The sequence below is a fragment of the Peromyscus californicus genome, unplaced genomic scaffold (genome assembly GCF_007827085.1).
Source record: "Peromyscus californicus insignis strain IS unplaced genomic scaffold, ASM782708v3 Scaffold_5__1_contigs__length_169319896, whole genome shotgun sequence".
Lineage (NCBI taxonomy): Eukaryota > Metazoa > Chordata > Mammalia > Rodentia > Cricetidae > Peromyscus > Peromyscus californicus.
Window position 1 is genome coordinate 151413914 of NW_026294573.1, and position 18497 is coordinate 151432410.

The 18497-nt window shown below is 38.7% G+C and overlaps 1 protein-coding gene across 2 annotated transcripts in view; it reads left to right on the forward strand.

Annotated features, from left to right (window-relative positions):
* Nbn (nibrin) overlaps positions 1 to 16698 on the forward strand; it is a 36864-nt gene extending 20166 nt beyond the window's left edge. For both annotated transcript variants that reach the window (XM_052718486.1, XM_052718487.1), the window contains exons 9-16: positions 1041 to 1170; positions 4015 to 4287; positions 5500 to 5941; positions 7776 to 7847; positions 10162 to 10314; positions 12293 to 12406; positions 15585 to 15634; positions 16531 to 16698. In XM_052718486.1, the coding sequence (XP_052574446.1) occupies positions 1041 to 1170; positions 4015 to 4287; positions 5500 to 5941; positions 7776 to 7847; positions 10162 to 10314; positions 12293 to 12406; positions 15585 to 15634; positions 16531 to 16558 (1262 nt within the window). In that variant the 3' untranslated portion in view covers positions 16559 to 16698. The remainder of the gene's footprint in view (positions 1 to 1040; positions 1171 to 4014; positions 4288 to 5499; positions 5942 to 7775; positions 7848 to 10161; positions 10315 to 12292; positions 12407 to 15584; positions 15635 to 16530) is intronic.
* Positions 16699 to 18497: the final 1799 nt, after the last annotated feature.

An 18497-nucleotide genomic window follows, 5' to 3' on the forward strand; every position in this document is an offset into this window, starting at 1 on the left:
GAGTAAATAAAAACTAAACATAAATAACCAGAAGCTTTATTTAGTAATGGTATTAAGTATTATTGGTGTTGGTTCATTCCTTTTAGCAGTTGTATTATGCTGTGACCCTTTAATACAGTTCCCCATGTTGTGATGACCCATAAAGTTATTTTCATTGCTACCTAATAACTGCAATTTTACTACTGTTATGAATCATAATATAAATATCTGATATGTAACCCCTGCGAAACGTGTATTATATAAATATAACATGTTAATAATAAGAGATACTGGATATGTGAGAAACCTCTGAACTAATGGCTCAGCTTTTCTATAAATCTAAAGCTTATTAAAATTAAAGCTCATCATAAGATTTTTTAAGAAGCCACCAAATAAGGTGCTGAAATTGTAGCATTCCAAAGGCAGAGGCCAGAGGAACAGGAATTCAAAGCTAGCTTTAGCTACATACTGAGTTCAAGGCCAGCATGGGCTTTAGGAGACCCTGTCTCCAAGGGGAGGGGGGCAGATGTCAAAGCTGAGAAAACTGGAAATTTTAAAACTATCAGGGCCAAACTGATCCTGAATTTGGCTTTTGAGCGGCACCTGAGGCTTTTTCTAGTGCATGATTTCATACAGAAAGCAGGCCGTGGAGGAGAATCAAAGTGTGCACTCTAAGTAGTCCCTCCACCCTCTGCACATCCTCGAGGTAGACTTGGTTTGGCTCTCATTTAAATGGTTTCATGCCAGCAGTGCTGGAGTCTCCTTCCTTCCCCTTCTCTTTTTCTCCTCATAGTCATGAGTTTGCTTTTTAATTAGTAAGTGTGTATCAGTGGTTGTTTATATACCTATGATCGTGTTAACCACTAGGAGGAAAGAAGTGAGTACGCCGGATGAGCAGGATAAGAGCCAACAGTGACACAGGCCTACTGGCTTCTCTGTTTTCCTATTGCTGTCCATATATCAGTTGATTTTGCCCCCAAAACAGCTTGAGGATTGTAATTGTTTCCATGTAATATGTAATGATTGTGACTTTTTTTTCTTTCCACTTGCATAATGTACAGAATTAAAAACAACAACTCCAGGACCAAGCCTTTCCCAAGGTCTGTCAGTCAATGGAAAAATAATGCCAAGTGCTCCGGTGAATATGACAGCATATGTAGCCGACACAGAATCAGAGCCAGCAGATACATGGTAGAATACCTTTGTTGTCATGTTGTTGTTGTTATTTTATCAATTAATAGCATATTTAGGAAAAATTTGCTCCCTTTTAAGTCATCATTTTGGAGATAAAGTATGGGAGAAGAGAATGCCAGAGAAAATGATACCTTACAGGGGTCAGCAAATTTTTTAATAGTTTTTTTTTTTTTTAGATTATAATTACATCAATTTCTCTCTTCCCTTTCCTCCCTCTAAACCTTCCCTGTACTCCCTCTTTCAAATTCATAGCCTCTATTCCCTTTAATTGTTGTTAGTGTGTGTGTATGTGTGTGTGTGTGTGTGTGTGTGTGTGTGTGCGCGCTCCTGAATACATAAATAACAACCTGCTTAGTCTGCATGATGTTACTTGTATGTACGTTTTCAGGGCTGACCATTTGGTGTTGGTCAACCATTGCCGTGCTCTTCCCTGGGGAAGACTTTCTCCCACTCTCAACATTCCTTAGCTGCCTGGAGTTCTTTCAGCTGGGAAATCTTAATGGAACTGTGAACTGTTGGACTGTTATAATTACGTAACTCTGCTGTTGTGGAATAAAAGTCGCTATAGACAGCATATGACTGAGTGAGTATGGTGGTGTGGCAGATCTGATTTAGTCTGCAAACTGTACTCACTGCTTTAGGGTAATTTTTACTATTCCTTCAAATGTATTTGAAAAAGAGAAAGAATTTGTGATTGATGAAATAAATTTGAAATATAGTAGCCCCTACTTACATGTATTTTAATTACCCTTAGTAAACCATTGTCTAAAAATATTGAAGGGAATCACTGAAATTAGAAATTCCTAAGTTTTAACTTACGCTTCTGAGTAGCATGATAAAGTCTCTTAGCACAGAGGTTCTCAGCATTGCTAATGCTGCGGCCCTTTGATACAGTTCCTCGTATGTGGTGACCCCCGACCATAAAATTATTTTCATTGCTACTTCATAACTGTAATGTAAACATCTGGTGCCATGTTATCTTACGTAGATGTGCACTGTTCCTTTGTCCAGCTAGTCTATACTGGATATGCTACGCACCTGCTGTCACCACTAGCTCTTGTGGTTATCGGATTGAGTGTCTTAGTGTTTCAGTGCTTACGTTCATATAATTTTTACATAGTCGTCTGAGCCTATATCACAATGCCGAAACCATTCAGCTCTCTTCATCTTAACCACATAGTGCTTAATTTGTGTTGTATCGTAAGAAGGGTGGGCATAGTGCAGTAAGATATTTTGGGAGACACCACAATCATGTAACTTTTATTATAGTGTGTTGTATGTGCATTGACATTTTTGCCTACATGTATATATGTGCGAGGGTGTCAGAGCCACTGGAATTGGAGTTACAGACAGTTGTGAGCTGCCATGTGGGTGCTAGGAATTGAAACCAGGTCCTCTAGAAGAGCAGCCAATGCTCTTAACTACTGAGCCATCTCTCCAGTCTCCATAATTATTGTTTTATTAGTTACTACTATTAATCTCTAATTTATGCCTAATTTATAAACTAATGGCATGTATACATAGAAAAATGTATTTATAGAATTTGACTCTATCATTGGTTTCAGTCCTCAAGTCTCTAATGATCTTGGAATGTATCCCTCATGAATATGGAGATATTATTATAAATATGTTAGTTTGTATGATTATTATAGAGAGCCCACCAGAGATCACCATTCAGATACAGCTTATAGTCAATTGAAAGTCTTTTCCAGGCAGCTGGAAAGTATTAAGTATTCCAACCTAAGTGTAGCCCTGAGCATTTAGACCAAGGGGCTTTTAAAGGGAAAAACCACATCCTTGTATCTTGCTCAGGCACCTGCAGGGGGAGGTTTCTACAAGCAAGCAGTTTAACAAACTAAGATAAACTGTCTAGGTCATCTTGGCCTCAGGTCCTAGAATTGAGTTGAGCAATTTGCCATGAAATTCTTCATTAGGGAGATCAAATTCTAGTTAAACACAAAACGGCCTCAGCAAGAATACAAGATGGAGGAACTTCTGCTCTCTCTTGCCCTGTTACATAATTTGGGAGGTAATGTATTAGGTGAGCCTGGATATCCAAATAGTTAATATTCATCCGTATGGGTACTTCTTCAGTGATTTCTCTTATTTGAAGAACTCTTGTTTCTTTTTGTTTTGTTGCTTAACCGAAAGGGTTACTGTTTTGTATTGTATGATAGTTCTCAAAGTCTTATTTTCAATATTACACAAAAGCATGTTCCTATTAAGATAGTTAATAACACTATATTAGATTGTGTTTAACTTTTACTGGGCAGAACTTGTAAAAGAAACATCTAATTTTTAGTAGTTGCTTGAAAGGCAGCTTTATTTGGTGTTCAATCATATTTTATAAAACAATACATGTCTTTAAAATGTTTTTCTAGTAGTCTGGAGTTGTATAGCAGAAACTACCATCTGCTTAGATAGACTCATGTCAGTCTGGCCAGGCTGATTTAAATGTACCATTATGTGTGATACTGGAATAATAGGAGTTTCCCTGGTTTTCTATATTTTATTATAACAACCTTACATGAAAACAATTTTAAAATAAAAATGATATAAACTAGCACCTAGTTTAGTCTCCAGTAGGCTACTAGGTTAAGGTCGTAAGTGTGCTGGGCAGTTATTTCTAGGAGCACGTGCCTGGAGGTGTGTGCTGCCAGGAGGGGGTACCATGTCACCCTTCAGGCCTTAGGTGGTGGACGTGCTGCTTTCTGGGAATGGGAAGATATGTTAATTGAATTATCATCTACTCTTCTGAAGTTGTATTTATCAGAAAATTTAGAGAACTTTATTTTTAAATAAAAATGGCTAATTGTTTGCCTTTCCTTCCTTTTCCCGTAGTATGTCTTTGAGTGAAAGACCAAAAGAAATAACAATCTCTGGAGTGGAACAAAACTTTAGAAAGCCTTCACAGGAAACTTACAGTATACAGGAGGCCCCCAAATCAAGCTCCAAAACCAACAATGTAGCATCAAACACCCTGGGTAGGGAAAAGACCCTAGACTATCAGCTTTCACCGGTGAGCTGCCCTGCTGCTAATAAAAATAAAGACTGGACTTCTCAGAAGCAGCAGAACTCCATCAAAAACTACTTCCAGCCACGTACCAAAAAAAGGTATGTTGTCAATAATTCTTCAGCTGTCTCTGAAAGAAATGATCAGATAGATGATTGTAGAGTAGTATTTTCTTTAGCTGGAAAGCTTGTATTTCTGTTTTTAAAGATTATATTTCTCTCTCTCTCTCTCTCTCTCTCTCTCTCTCTCTCTCTCTCTCTCTCTCGTGTGTGTGTGTGTGTGTGTGTGTGTGTGTGTGTGTGTGTGTGTGATAGAACTCTATGAAGGTCAGAAGACAACATGTAGGAGTCAGTTCTCTTTGCACCCTTGGACCGGCTGCAGACTGTCAGGATTAGTGGCCCTCATGAGCTGAGCCATCTCGCTGGCCCAGTGGTTTGATTTCTGAGCTCATTGCATCTCAGTTTTGTCCTATTCTCCTTCACTAGGCCCATTATATAGACTGCACTTCGTTTTCCTTCATCTTCCTTCTACTTAGGCTTTTGTTTTTGGGTGCTGCCTTCTTTAGGAAAGATTAGCCAAACCTAAGTTCCAGAATCATCTTTCTTGTATTTTTTTATAATAGCCTATCTTGCAAGGTCAAAAGAGTAATTTACTTTATTGTAATCCTTAATTATTTCCTCTCTGCTTCCTCAGATCTGTATCTTTCTCTTACCATATGTTTGCAGCCAGCTCTGCACTTAGATCTTGGCAACCTAGAAAGCAGAGTACCAAGTGTGAGTCCTCTGGACTGTTGTAACATTTTCATGAACAAAAGTATTTAGTGCTTCCTGAGAGAGCGATATGCTGTTGTATAGAGTACTGTTAGTGACATGACACATAGTATTCAGTTGGTGGTATCTTCTGGATTTAGCCTGTTTGGCTTAATTTTTTGACACCAGCTCTCATTAACTCATCAGGTTACAGTCCCAGATATAATTTTAATTGCCTATGAATTCCCTACACTGCTAAATAAGCTGCTGCCTTCTGCTGGTGGGTCCTGTATGTTTTCATATATTTCTCTTTCCCTTCACATTGATTTATCGGCTGATTCTACATTAGCAGAGAGGACAGGGCTCTCCATATGCTTTAACCGCAGGATCCATCAATACTGTCAATATGGTAGAAAGATTATGAAGCATATACCATTCTAAAGGTTTGGTTTCCGGTAATACTGTTGATAGTGAGGAGTAGACTGAATGAGTAGTAAATACTGAGAAATTAAACAAAATTCCTCTCTCTGATTTTGTTTTGTTTTGTTTTGTTTTAAACCTAAGGGAAAGGGATGAAGAAAATCCAGAAATGTCCTCATCCAAGTCATCAAGGATGGAACTGTCTTGTTCTCTTTTAGAACAAACACAACCTGCTGCACCCTCACTATGGAAAAGCAAGGAGCATCCATCTCAGAGTGAGCCTGTGGACAGGGAAGCAGATACTTCATTTGTGGGTGATACAGACATCAAACCCAGTGGGAAGAGTCCTGCCAACAAGTCATTTTCCATGGAAAATCTTAGACCAAGAAAAAGAAAAGAAGTCGATGTGGCCATAGAAGATGAAGTATTGGAAGAGTTACTCAAGAGTGCAGAGCCAGAGCTGAAAGTTCAAGTGAAAGTTGAAAAGCAAGAGGCAGATGTCGGCATCAGGAAGAAGCCAAGGATGGACGTAGGAAGGAGTAGTCACCTTAGTGGTGACACAGTGCCAGAGAGCAACAGAATAACTGTAAGTAACAGTTTATGAGACGAGAGCTCGTGTACCCCAGGCGGATCTCAAGTGAGATGGACAGCCAAGGATGGTCCTCAAGTCCTGCCTTCACATCCTGAGTGCTGCTGAGATCACAGTCCAGATTTTATACAGCCTTTGCTTCTTTACCTTCAGTTCCATTCCAGATTGACCCACTGCACACAGTGAAGGACACGGACCTACAGAAAAATGGTTGTATTTTGAGTCACAGAAGGCTTTGTTCTTTGTCTTTACTTCATAGTCCTCAGTACCTACTTTGTTACACATTCGTTCAGACTTCCTGTCACTTACATCATTAGAATCCAGATAGAAAAAGACAAGAGTTGAGCACCATGTACCCATGGACACCACTAAAATAGTGTTTTGTAAAGCAGCAAAAGCCTTTCATTTAATATTTAAGGGTTTTGTGATAATGATAGCAGGCAATATAATTATTTTACTGTGGTATATGATTTTATAGCATAATTCTTTTATTCTTATTTTACTTTTTTTAAACTTACGACAAATTCATATAAGCAAGGGGGTAGTGAAACCACTGACCTGACCCCTCTGTGATGGGGAAAGATTCTTATTGTAGATATGAGAGAGAGAGTAACCAAAGGCATTTGTGGGAGTTCAGAGTAGCCATGGTTCCCTCTCTGGGGCAGAGTGAAGCCTAGCAGACAAGGATATCCTTCTGAAACAGAGAGAAACTGGGAAGCCTGTAAACTGGAATCACATAGGCATTTAGGGTAGAGGGGAAGATGTGAAAAGCCAGGAGGCTAATGTAGGGCCTTTTTTATGTATAACAGGTATAAGTTAATAGAGGCCAGAGGAACCTGAGGGTTAGCAAGGGCTTTGGTATGTCACCAGATGCCCATTTGCCTGACTCCAGGAGCAAGAGGTATGAGAAGTGGCAGAAAGAAATCTGTTTCACAGGCTCCTGAGGAGTACTGCCTACAAATACTATAGTCCAGCCTCAGCTGAGCCTAGATTTTCATCTTGAGATATCACTGCCTTGGTCAGAGTAGAGGGTGGTGTTGGGGGTTCCCTTTGGACATAACAATGACATTATAAATGAAAAAATACAATGTAAGAGTTAAGAGAGAGTAAATAACAATTAGGATCTATTAAATAGATCACTATATTCTAGTACTAACTTGTTTTTAGTAAGAATCTTTTCAAAGAAGTTTTGGTTTTCATTATATGGTATTAAAGACATTTTATTTTTCCAACACTCAGAGGCAAGCAGAGCTCTGTGAGTTTAAGGGTAGCCGGGTCTACATAGTAAGTTGCTAGCCAGCCAGGGCTGTACTCTGACTCCAAACAAACAAACAAACAAACAAAAAACCTTTTTATTTTAGGTAATTGCTGATTCTCTTTCTATGAAAGAAGTAGTACAGAGAGGATCCATGTGCCCTCCAATTGATTTTCTTAATTCCCTGGACAGCTTGATACCATATAGCATCAAATCTAGGAATGGTGCAGTTAACCAGCCTTACTCAGTATGAGATTATTCTTCATTTGATTTTCTTAAACCGGTGTGAGAATTCACCTGTGTAAATGCATATAAAGGAAGGTGAACCAGCAGTTATTGATGTTCTGCCACCCAGCCAGAAATAGCGCCCTCTCTATAAAATCTTGTTTTAGCAACATAGATCAACTGTTAATGCAATTGTCTGGCTGTGATTTTATAACTTTATGTTGTGTTCACATTTTGTTGGATATTCTCTAAGTATATAACTTATGTACTTCCGGGGACACAGCATGATTGTCTTTAAGGTTTTTTAAAAGATTATTCATAACTCCTAAGAACAGTGTTTTCTATTTTTAGCAAGAAGATGAAACAGGAAAGAACGTTGACCTCAAGAAAGAACTACTGTGGTCAGCAAAAGATGAAACAGCTGTAAGGAAATTCCTATTTTATTCTCACAAATGTTTGACTTAAAAGGATTATCATCATACAATTTTCTGTCAGGTTACATTCTTATTAAATATTTCCTTGTATAATTCTGGCCCCTTTCCTGATTTTGCCTCTTCTAGAAATAGAATATGTTATGGCCATGAGACAATAAAGAGTATAGAGAACCTTAGGCTTAACTCTTTTCTCTGTGCTGCATGGATATGCAATCTTGAGCAAATCATTTTTTAAAGGATTTTTTTAAAATCATTTTTTAAGAGAGTCATTTGTTTATAAAACAACTGAAGTTTTTCCAGCAGGGTTGTTGTTATATCAAATACGGTAATAGATGTGTGATACCTGTAAATTCCAAAAGAATCAGGCCAGTTTTACCTAAGGTTTTGATGATATTCCATTATTGTCAGATGAGCCTTTTGGGGTGGCTTTATTTTTGTTCTTCCTGTCTGCACTTACCTTACATATACATATATTAAAAAAATGAATAGCTGGGTATAACTTTTGCCTTTAATCCTACCACTAGTAAGGCAGTGGTGGACTCTGAATTCTAAGCAAGCCTGGTCTATATAGCAAGTTTCAGGTTAGCCAGGACTATATAGTGAGACCCTTTCTTGAGGAAAGGAAAAAAGAACTAGGTTGTGTCTTGATGTGCATGTATTAGGTTGGATTAGAAACAAAAGGAATTGCAGATCCAGGCTGTGAATCTTAAGGCATTATAGTCATAACTAGCTCAAACACATCCTTATTAATTAAAATCAAAATACTACAACCAATACATTTTTGCCAGTGAGAAATAAGTTTATTTCTGTTGCATAAAAACCCATGTTTGAAGATTCAAGGAACTCTTGAAAGCATTTTCTGTTTATGGTAGTGTTTCCCTGTAAAAAGTTCGTGAGATTCCTGAAGGAGTGGTAGTCAGTTGGCAAGAACATGGAGGATAAGGCAGAACTTCATAGCTCAGTGCCTTTCGGCTTTGGAAGTATTGATTGTCTGGTGTAGAGAATTGGAACCTTTCTGTCTGTCAGTGAAAGCCTAAGTATTGCAGCTTTGGGTGTACCTCATTGGTTCGCTGCACACACTTCTCAGATGCAGTGGTTTCACTAGGATTTAAAAAGCTGTACTGGGTCAGACCAGCAGCAGACAACCAGTGACCATGACCTTTTTTGGGTGCAAGTTTGACTAGTGAATGCTCTGCTCTGGAGATTCTTAGTCCATCCAGTGAAATAATCATCACTGATTGTTGTGTACAGTACACTTCCTATACCATATCACAAGCTGATTGAGAAATGGCTTGTTGTGTAGAGTAGGAGAGGATGATACTCGTCGTAGTATTATTATTGGTCAGCTCCCGAGGCACACAGTTACAGAGCTTTTTCACCTTTCCAGTTTGCTTTAGATGCTGAACAGTAGTTGATGGACATACTGAATTCTCCAGCAACTCTTCTTGTAGCTGTAAGACCTCCTTCAGTGATTGCTCTCAGTTGGCCTGCTCTCTGGCGGCTGGCCACTACACTCCTCTTTTTCAAGGCTCTTGCCTCTTTTGCTGAGCCTCTTGAACCATCACTGCATTATATGTTCATTAACAGTTCTTGGGTCAGGTATGTTGTATGATGTCTCTGCTGCTTTATGAGCCATTTTGAACTCAGCAGACTCACTCAGATTTGCTTTTTGTCTCGCATCACTTTTATAGTACAAAGTAAATGTAAAATAAGCAGAAAGTATTACGTCATTAGAAAAAACATGAAGCAGGAAATGTACATTACAATTCTATCTTCTGTAACCACATTTGTTAAGAATGTATTCCAATATCAGGCAGCAGATTTCAGCAGTGCAGAACTGCACTTATTACCAATATAATAGTAAATGACATAAGCAAGAGTCTCATTGAACAGATTGTTAATGACTATGTGTGTGGTCATAAAAATATAAGTACAGTAGGTGGGGACCTGTAGAATGGAACTTTTAATAATCTTGATGCACAGTGTTAATGGGAAGAAGCAGATAGTGATGAGATATGTCAGGAGAGTATCCATAAGAAGAAGCTTGCTGTGAGGTACTACCCAAGCCACTATGAAAAATTCTGTCTGAATTGTAGCCCTCTTTTCTAGGGGAACATGCTCTAGCTGTTTTCAGTGCTGTAGCACTCCTGAGTGCTTTTCTGGTTTTGATTTCAAATACAAAGTTCAGGTGCCAGGAGCAACTCTGTTTTCCTCTGGGTACTGGACTTTTCCTGTAGATCTCTAATGACAGGTTGTTCCCCTTTCCTTCTGCTCCTTGCCTGACTGTTTACTCCCCACTTAAGAACAGTGATGAACCTCCAGACAGCAGTGAGGAGCTTCCGAGAAGAGTGCTGCTGACGGAATTTAGGTCCTTGGTGGTGAGTAACTCCACTTCCAGGAGTCTGTGCCTGCTGAACGACTGTGGTCAACTGAAGAATTTCAAGAAATTCAAGAAGGTAGGTGTCTTCATTGACAGTGTCTCAAGAGGGCTGTTCAGGTTGTTGTCAGAAACACAACACGGGCACCAAATACGAGTCCAAGGAGGAGTTACTGTTTGGGTTCCTCCTTGCACTGGAAATTAAGTTCTTGTTTACCGTGGGTGTGTGGAGGTTAGAGGACAGCCAGCAGGAGTCAGTTCCTTCCTTCCACAGTGTAGGTTCTGGGATTGAGCTCTGACTGTCAGGCTCAATGGCTAGTGCCTCTACCCACTGAACCATCCTACCAGCCCCGAAAAGCAGGATTTTGAAGACCTATGCTATTTCTTCTGTTTTAAACAGTTAAGAAAAAAATAGTTATGATGTTGCTCAAAAACATCATAAACTAATAATAATACAGAGCATTTAAAAATTAATAAGTACAGAGCATTTAAAAAATGTATTTAGTGATACATAGTTCTGAGGTTGCTGTTTTCCCCAACTTTAGAATTAATTAGGCTCTCTAACAACAGGGTCCTCCTGGTTATCATGTTGATCTGTGAAAGGATTCTTCAACTCAGGACTTTATGAAGATAAAGAAGTTATTTAAAGTAAATAGTCAAATTTAGTAGTGAAATTATAGGCATTTTTATTGTTGGTATAGTACATGTGGAACTGTGTACTCTAGTACCGTCAACCTGATATGTGTATGCTGTATTTACATCATTTCCCTTCCCTTACTCCCTCCATCTCCTCCCATATCTCCCCACTCCTATTCATTTTCATAGCCTCTTTTTCTTTCTTTGTTATTGATAAACACACACAAACTAATATATAAACACAACCTACTGAGTCGATTTAGTGGCACTCCTACCAGGTACTATGAAAGTTAGTTTTCAGAAAGGAGGCCTCCAGGTCAATCCAGCTTGATTCTTCCAACTCTTGTGTCTGAAATGCATGGTGTCTTCAGCAAGAGGGACTTAACCTCAGCATCCAGGAGGCAACCAAGGGCATTGGCAACAGCCTATATTATTTCGGGAGTTGCTTGGCCTCCTCTGACCAGTAACTCATAGGGAGATTTCTTATGCCTGGCACTGGGGGGGTTGTTAAAGTGTGGCTCTTGGGGAGGACATTTTCACTAATGAAGTGTGACTTCATTAAAAAAAATACACACGCACACACATACATGTTACACCTGGAACTTCTGATCCTCCTGTCAACACCTCCTGAGTATTGGGATTATAGGTGTGCCCCACCATGTCCAGTGCTGGGATCCAACTCAGGGCTTCACCCATACTAGGCGGCCACTCTGTCAGCTGAGCTGTGGCTCCAGTACTGTTACACGTTTTAGTTTAAAACATTTATTTGGTTTGTGTTTGCTTATTTATTTTGTGTGTAAAGGTATCCACATGCCACAGCACGTGTGTCTGGAGGTCAGAGGACAAAATGTTAGAGTTGTGTGTCTCTTCTTCCACTCTGTGAGTCATGAGAATTGAACCCAGGCTTTCAGGCTTGGTGGCAGGCACCCTTACCCCTGGGGCCAGCCCTCTTTTTGCTTTTTGAGTTAGAGTCTTAGGTGAAGTATAAGCTGGCCTGGAAGTCATTATGTACCCAGGCTTGCTTTGAATTCTGTAATCTTCCTGCCTTGGCCTCTCAAGTGCTGGGATTATAGGTTAAACTTCGAAAATCTTAGAATAATATCCAGTGTTTTAAAGTGTAGTTTGTTTTCCTTGAGTTGCTTTGATTGCTAGATAACGAACTAAAGCGATTTTTAAATGAAACCTACAAGTTAAAACTATTAGGTTTTTCTTAGTGTGTAAGTCCTAGTTGCAAATCTAAATCTAGATATAGTAATAGCTAGAAAAGGAAAGGGTGAAAACGGATGGGCTGGCACAGTTTTCTGTCTTATTTTTACTAATAGAATATATGCACCTTTGACACTGTTTGCATTTTAGGTCTTTTAAGAAATAGCTATCTTGGTTTATTACTCTGCCTCACCTCACTGCTTACTGTTCTCCAGGTGATGTTTCCTGGAGCAGGAAAGCTTCCACACATCATTGGAGGATCCGATCTAATAGCTCATCATGCTCGAAAGAATACGGAGTTAGAAGAGTGGTTGAAACATGAAATGGAGGTTAGTAGGAGGCGAGGCCTCACCCTTTGAATCGCACTTCAGCCCTTGTGATTGTTTTGGAGTAAAGTTATTTTTTCTTTTTAGTGTGGGCGGTATGTGTGCATGTGTAAGTGTGGGTGTGGGTGTGCATGCCTGTGCTTGCACATGTGGAGGCCAGGGGTTGATTTCAGAAAGCCTTCTTATTATTATTATCTTCTTTATTTGTATTGATTTATTTTTGAGATAGGGTCTCACTGAACCTGGAGTGCCAGCTGGTGACTCTCAATCCGCCTGTCTCTGTCCCTACTCCAGAGGTTACTGTGTGTGCCTCGCTTTTATGTGGGTCTGGGGCTCTGAACTCAGCTCGTCATATTTGCACAGCACATCTTTGATCCACAGAACCGTCTCCCTAGCCCCAACTAAATTCTTATAAGCAAACTTAAGTGACTTTAGTTCATTCACTTAGGGAAATTAGTTCATTACAGAACATTAAGATTAATCTGTACTTTGGGGATCTAAGTAAAGTAATTGTAAATCCTAATATAATGGGAAAAGAAATACTGAAACCACAAAAATGTAAGTAAGAAAGCATGTCAATGAAAAGGATGGCTGCCAGGGCATCTGGAAGATCTTCCATGTAGACCCAGGTGGTGGTGAGGGGCCTTTCAGTCTGGGAGCTGCCTTCCAGCAGTTCTGAGCCTTCTTACTGTTTCCCTGAACACTCTCATTTCCTATTTTCCCCACAGCTTCTTTCTGGAACGCCCAGTAAAATTTTATCAAGTTTAATTTTTCTTAACTATAATTTTGATAATTCTTTTAGATTATCATTCAGTTTACTGTTTGTGTCTTCAACACTAATGTTTACATCCAGCCGTGGAGTTTTAATTTGGACTTGGATCTTTGCATTGCTGAAGCCTGTTTTGTTTTTCCAACTCTATTTTCTGCAGATATTTTTGTCAGTGATTCCAGTACCTGCAGTGCTTGTTGGTCTGTTTTTTTTTTTTTTTTTTCATTTGTTCTTACGTGTACAAATGTTTTATGAATACACCTTTTTTTATGGCAGTACATAAAATAATGAAGGTAAAGCCTAAATCCTGAGATTGCCTGTTGAAACGCTGAGTGAATGATAATCCAGTGCTCTTTGTTGAGGAGGTGTGAGGCAGTGGCGGAAGGAGCCCCACCACACGCACCCGATTCAGTGCTCCGTGCTTGCTCGGGAGAGGTTAAATGACGATCAACTGCCAAGTGTTTCCGTCTTCTGTTTATTTCACTAGGAGATCGAGGGGTGCTTTGTACAGGTTTACACTGGCACACTCCTGGTTTGTTGCCACGACAGTTTGGATGCTCTGTAAACTATTCTACATGGCTACAGCACACATTCCTAAATGTACCACATGTCGACATCTACTTTCCTTCAGTAGTCTGTACTTTTTCTTCTTTTTTCAGCCCTTCGACTTATGCGCTGAACCCATCATAATTTTCATAGTCAATAGGCTAGTTCTTAAAGTTTCCATGAATTTTGGATGCTGTATATCAATCATAATCTTTAGCTGGGTGGTGGTGGCCCATGCCTTTACTCGAAGCACTTGGGAGCAGAGGCAGGCAGATCTCTGTGAGTCTGAGGCCAGCCTGGTCTACAGAGTGAGGTCCAGGACAGCTAGAACTACAGAGAGAAACGCTGTCTTGCGGGGAGGGAGGGGAATTTAGTATTCTTTGTCCTGAAGCTTTGAAATTTTTTTAGCAGCTTTTTTAACAATTATTTTATACATGTTTTGTGTCTTCCTATTTATGTTCTGCTCCTGTAGTTGAAAGTGTAAAAAGAAAAGATGTGATTTATTTTGACATTTCACAATATGGATAAAAGAAATCTGTGTAAAATTAAATCTCTACAGATCACTATTCTACATTTGTTTGTTTGTTTTTTTATATTACATTTTATTTGTTTTGCCTGTGTGTATGTGCCCTTGTGTTCTCACACATGTAGCATGCTGCTGTTCTCAAGTATAGGTCAGAATAACTTGCAGTAATTAGTTCTCCTCTTCTTCCATGTGGCCCAAGGGTCGCTCATAGGACACATACATAATAATTATAAGATCCAGAAGTTGGCATGTATTGTGTAAGTTCTGTAGCAAGTGGTTTGGGGTGATTTGTTGCAAGCGTTCTATTTAAATAAAGGAGATCCAAAGCCATTGTCAGTGAAGTAAAGACTATGTTCCTTGGTGTGAAGTGAGCACTAAGTAAATATTGAATAAACTGACCTTGAAAGTGACTAGGTGTGGGAAAAGAGGAATGGGGGTGTCTTTCTGGGCAGAGGGAGAAATAGGAATAAAAACAGAAGGAATTGTATGTGTAGGAGATGATTCTATTTGTGGCTCTATTTTGATTAACAAAACAAGCATACAGTGTCCATGAAGAGACATGGGGTGATTGGAAGAAGCCAGATTTAAGAAGTTTGCATATTTTAAGGGTCAGATTCATGAGTTGTTTTGTCTTTGGCAGATAGAAGTATTGAATGGCATGTGATAGGATCACACTGGACTTGAGAAAGGAGCTTAGTTAATACGGGGTCTCTCTTTAAATCCCCAATTCAAAACTTACTTTGTGGAGTGTGTGTGTGTGTGTGTGTGTGTGTGTGTGTGTGTGTGTGTGTGTGTGTGTGTGTGTGTGTGTGTGTGTGTGTGTGTGTGTGTGTGTGTGTGTGTGTGTAGGCCAGAGGATAGTCTTCTGGAGTCTGTCCTCTCCCTCTTATCATGTATCCTGGGTATTGAACTCAGGGCATCAGGCTTGCTGGCATGCACCCCCACTCACTGAGTCATCATGCTGTTCCTAAGTCCCCAGTTTTAATGAAGCCCATGTACCTTCATCATTTTTGTCCCCAGTTTTAATGAAGCCTATGTACCATCATCATTTTTGACTCCAGAACATTGAACTTTCTGCTGAAAAGAGTGTTTCCAAACTCAGTAAGCTAGCAATGTTATGTTGGTTGTCTTTGATATTGACCAGACAGTTATTTCATTACAACAGTTTTGCAGTGATTTTAGCATGAAGTTAAAATAGAGGGATCAGCTGAATAGGAGGGCCTACAGAGGAAAAAACTTCCAAGTGACATCTTGGATATGGAAATCTGGAGGAGGACTGTATAATCAGTAGAACAGGTATTTCACTGAGCAAATGATTCACGTTATGTTAACTCTGACAGGTACAGAGACAGCAAGCGAAAGAAGAATCTCTTGCTGATGATCTGTTTAGGTAAGATGTGACTTTGCTTGAGAAATGTACATATAATTCAGTTATGTTCATGCCAATCAAATATTTGTTTCTTCTGTTCTTAGAAGAAATCTAAACTCTTCATATAAAGAAGTTTGGTTTGTAACTGATGTATTTCTATTACTTGAGCACATATTGATTGAATTTCATGGCTATAGATTTAAGGTTGATTCAGTTTTATCATAACATATTTAAATTGTACATGGTGTCATTGAGGCAAAGGAACGTTCCTAAAGTATTTAGATTACCAATATGTGAGGTTTTTATTACAATAGGATTAAATTTTGAGATCAGACAAATAAGGGTCAAGACTATTTGTTGAGTTTTAATTTGACAAGTGGATAAAAATGAAAGGTTGAATGAGATTCAAAACTGGTTTGTTTGTTTGTTTGTTTGTTTGCTTTGTGGCAGATTTTAGAGGACTTGTTAGGAGTAGTTATAATTTACTATTTTTTGAACATTTCTAGAAACCCAATAAACATTGTAAATCTCTCAAATACTAATGAAGTCCCATATCAGGTAGACATTAGCTAATACAGAATAACATTTTTCCCAGCTTCAAGTACAAGATCTTTTGGTTCCTTCTATTCCTTGTGTGTATGCTGTTGTTTTAATTTTAATGCTTCATATGATTTTATTAGTGATGATGCTTTTACCACATATTCTTATATTTTTGGTTGTGAGCCTAGCCTTTAACGGCTGAGCCATCTCTCCAGCCCCACATATTCTTTTAAGCAACACCAAGGGACAAATGGAAAGAAAACCATTTATTGTCCAGCTTTAGGGACAACATTGATACTCTCAAGTGGTTACTAAAGTGAAGCCCTTTAATGGGATCCCATAGTGAATGGCCTTTAACCCAATTTTTTTCTTTGCAGATATAATCCTAATGTAAAAAGAAGATAATTGAACTTTGTAAAGGAAGCTATAGAAACACACTTCGTAGCAAACATTTATTTCAGGCCGACTGTCATATGTGAATGTAGTACATAGAAATTACAAATGCTTTAAGGCTTCAGCTTATTAAATAAAGCAAATAAACTCCACTCTTTTGTGTGGTAATATTGTTTCTGGGGGCTTTGTTATCTTGTCTTTAAATATATATATATATATATATATATATATATATATATATATATATATATATATTTAAATGTGTTCCTTACTTATTAAGTAATTACAACAGTCATGGTGCCCAAGATTCTGAAACTACATTAAGGGTAAAGACCAGCGTCCCCTGCTGCTAACTGCTTGGTTCTCTGGGTGGGGATAGATCTACATCTCTAGCTATGCATATATGGTACTTACTTCCTTTGACTTGCTCTTATTCAAGTTCCTGTTGATAATATTTTTCAGGAATTACTTCTGTAACTACCTTGTTCATTTTCACTTTAGAAGATGATAGACATGGTGGTGTAGCTTTTTCTTTTCCATTTTCTGTAAGCTTCCTTCCCTAAACTATGTGACCAAAATGAAATGACTTGAGTGGTGAGAATGTCCCCCACAGCTTACCTAGTACAAGAGATTGAGGTAATATGCAGACTCACACCATGGCTAGATCACACCAGAGAGAGAGATGGACTCGTTTTTGGTGGTTTTACTGAGCATAGTGACTCTGTCTTGGCTTGTTAAAGATTCAAGTATGCCTGTCTGTAAAGTTGAGGCAGTGAGGTTGTCTTCTACCTAAAACAGAAAGTGATAACAGGAAATGGATTTTTTTCCCAAATATTTTAATGTAGAGAAGTAGATCTCAAACTCTTGATTGTATGTTGTACATTATATTCTAGAAAGTATAATAAGTCTTATATTTTCTGGTCCATGAAAATTCTGCCTCCCTTAGCAATCTTACCTTTTTCAGTTAGAACATAGGAGCAATTAAGCAATTATATTTATATATAATTTATATATATATATATATATATATAACATATATATATATATTCACAGGGGTCTATTATAAATTGTCTTAGGGTTTCTATTGCTCTAAAGAGACACCATGACCACAACAATTCTTATAAAGGAAAACATTAAATTGGGGTAGCTTACATTTTCAGAGGTTTAGCCCATTATCATCATGATGGGACATGGCATGCAGGCAGACATGGTGCTAGAGAAGTAGCTGAATATCCTACATCTTGCAGGCAACAGGAAATAGACTGAGACACTGGGTGGTATCTTGAACATATGTGAGACCTCAAAGCCCATCTCCATAGTGCCACATTTCCTCTAATAAGACCACACCTACTCCAGTAGGCCACACCTCCTAATGCCACACCTTTTGGGGGCCATTTTCTTTCAAACCACCACACACATATATATTTGCTAGGTCTTTCTGGAACATTGTGTGTGTGTGTCCCCTTTACAATTACATGTAAGCTACTTTCTACCTTTGACCAGACTTCAGAACATACTACTTCATTTTATAAAGACAAGTTATAATATCATGGGCTTTTGTTTTATTCTCATCCTGCATTACAGTTTCAAATTCTTTGTTTGTGAGATAGTAAGCATATGTCTGAAGTACTGCTTTTCCTCAACATAATGAAGGAATAGGCACTAGAGGCCTCTAGTCTCAAATTCAACGGTTTGTTCCTTTCATGAGCTGGAGCGATGGCCCGGTGATGGAAAGCGGTTGCTGTGGTGGAGAGAACCCAAGGCTTCCTGCGTGCTAGGCAAGCACAAGCACTCTTACCAGCTGAGCTACATCCTCAGTCCATTTGCCTAGTTCCTTTGAGATTTTTTTCTATCACACACACAAAAAGTACTGTTTAACCAAGACTTAATGGTAGTCCATAAGGTTACATTTTAACATTTCCATAAATACTAATAATGTAAATCCCTCAAC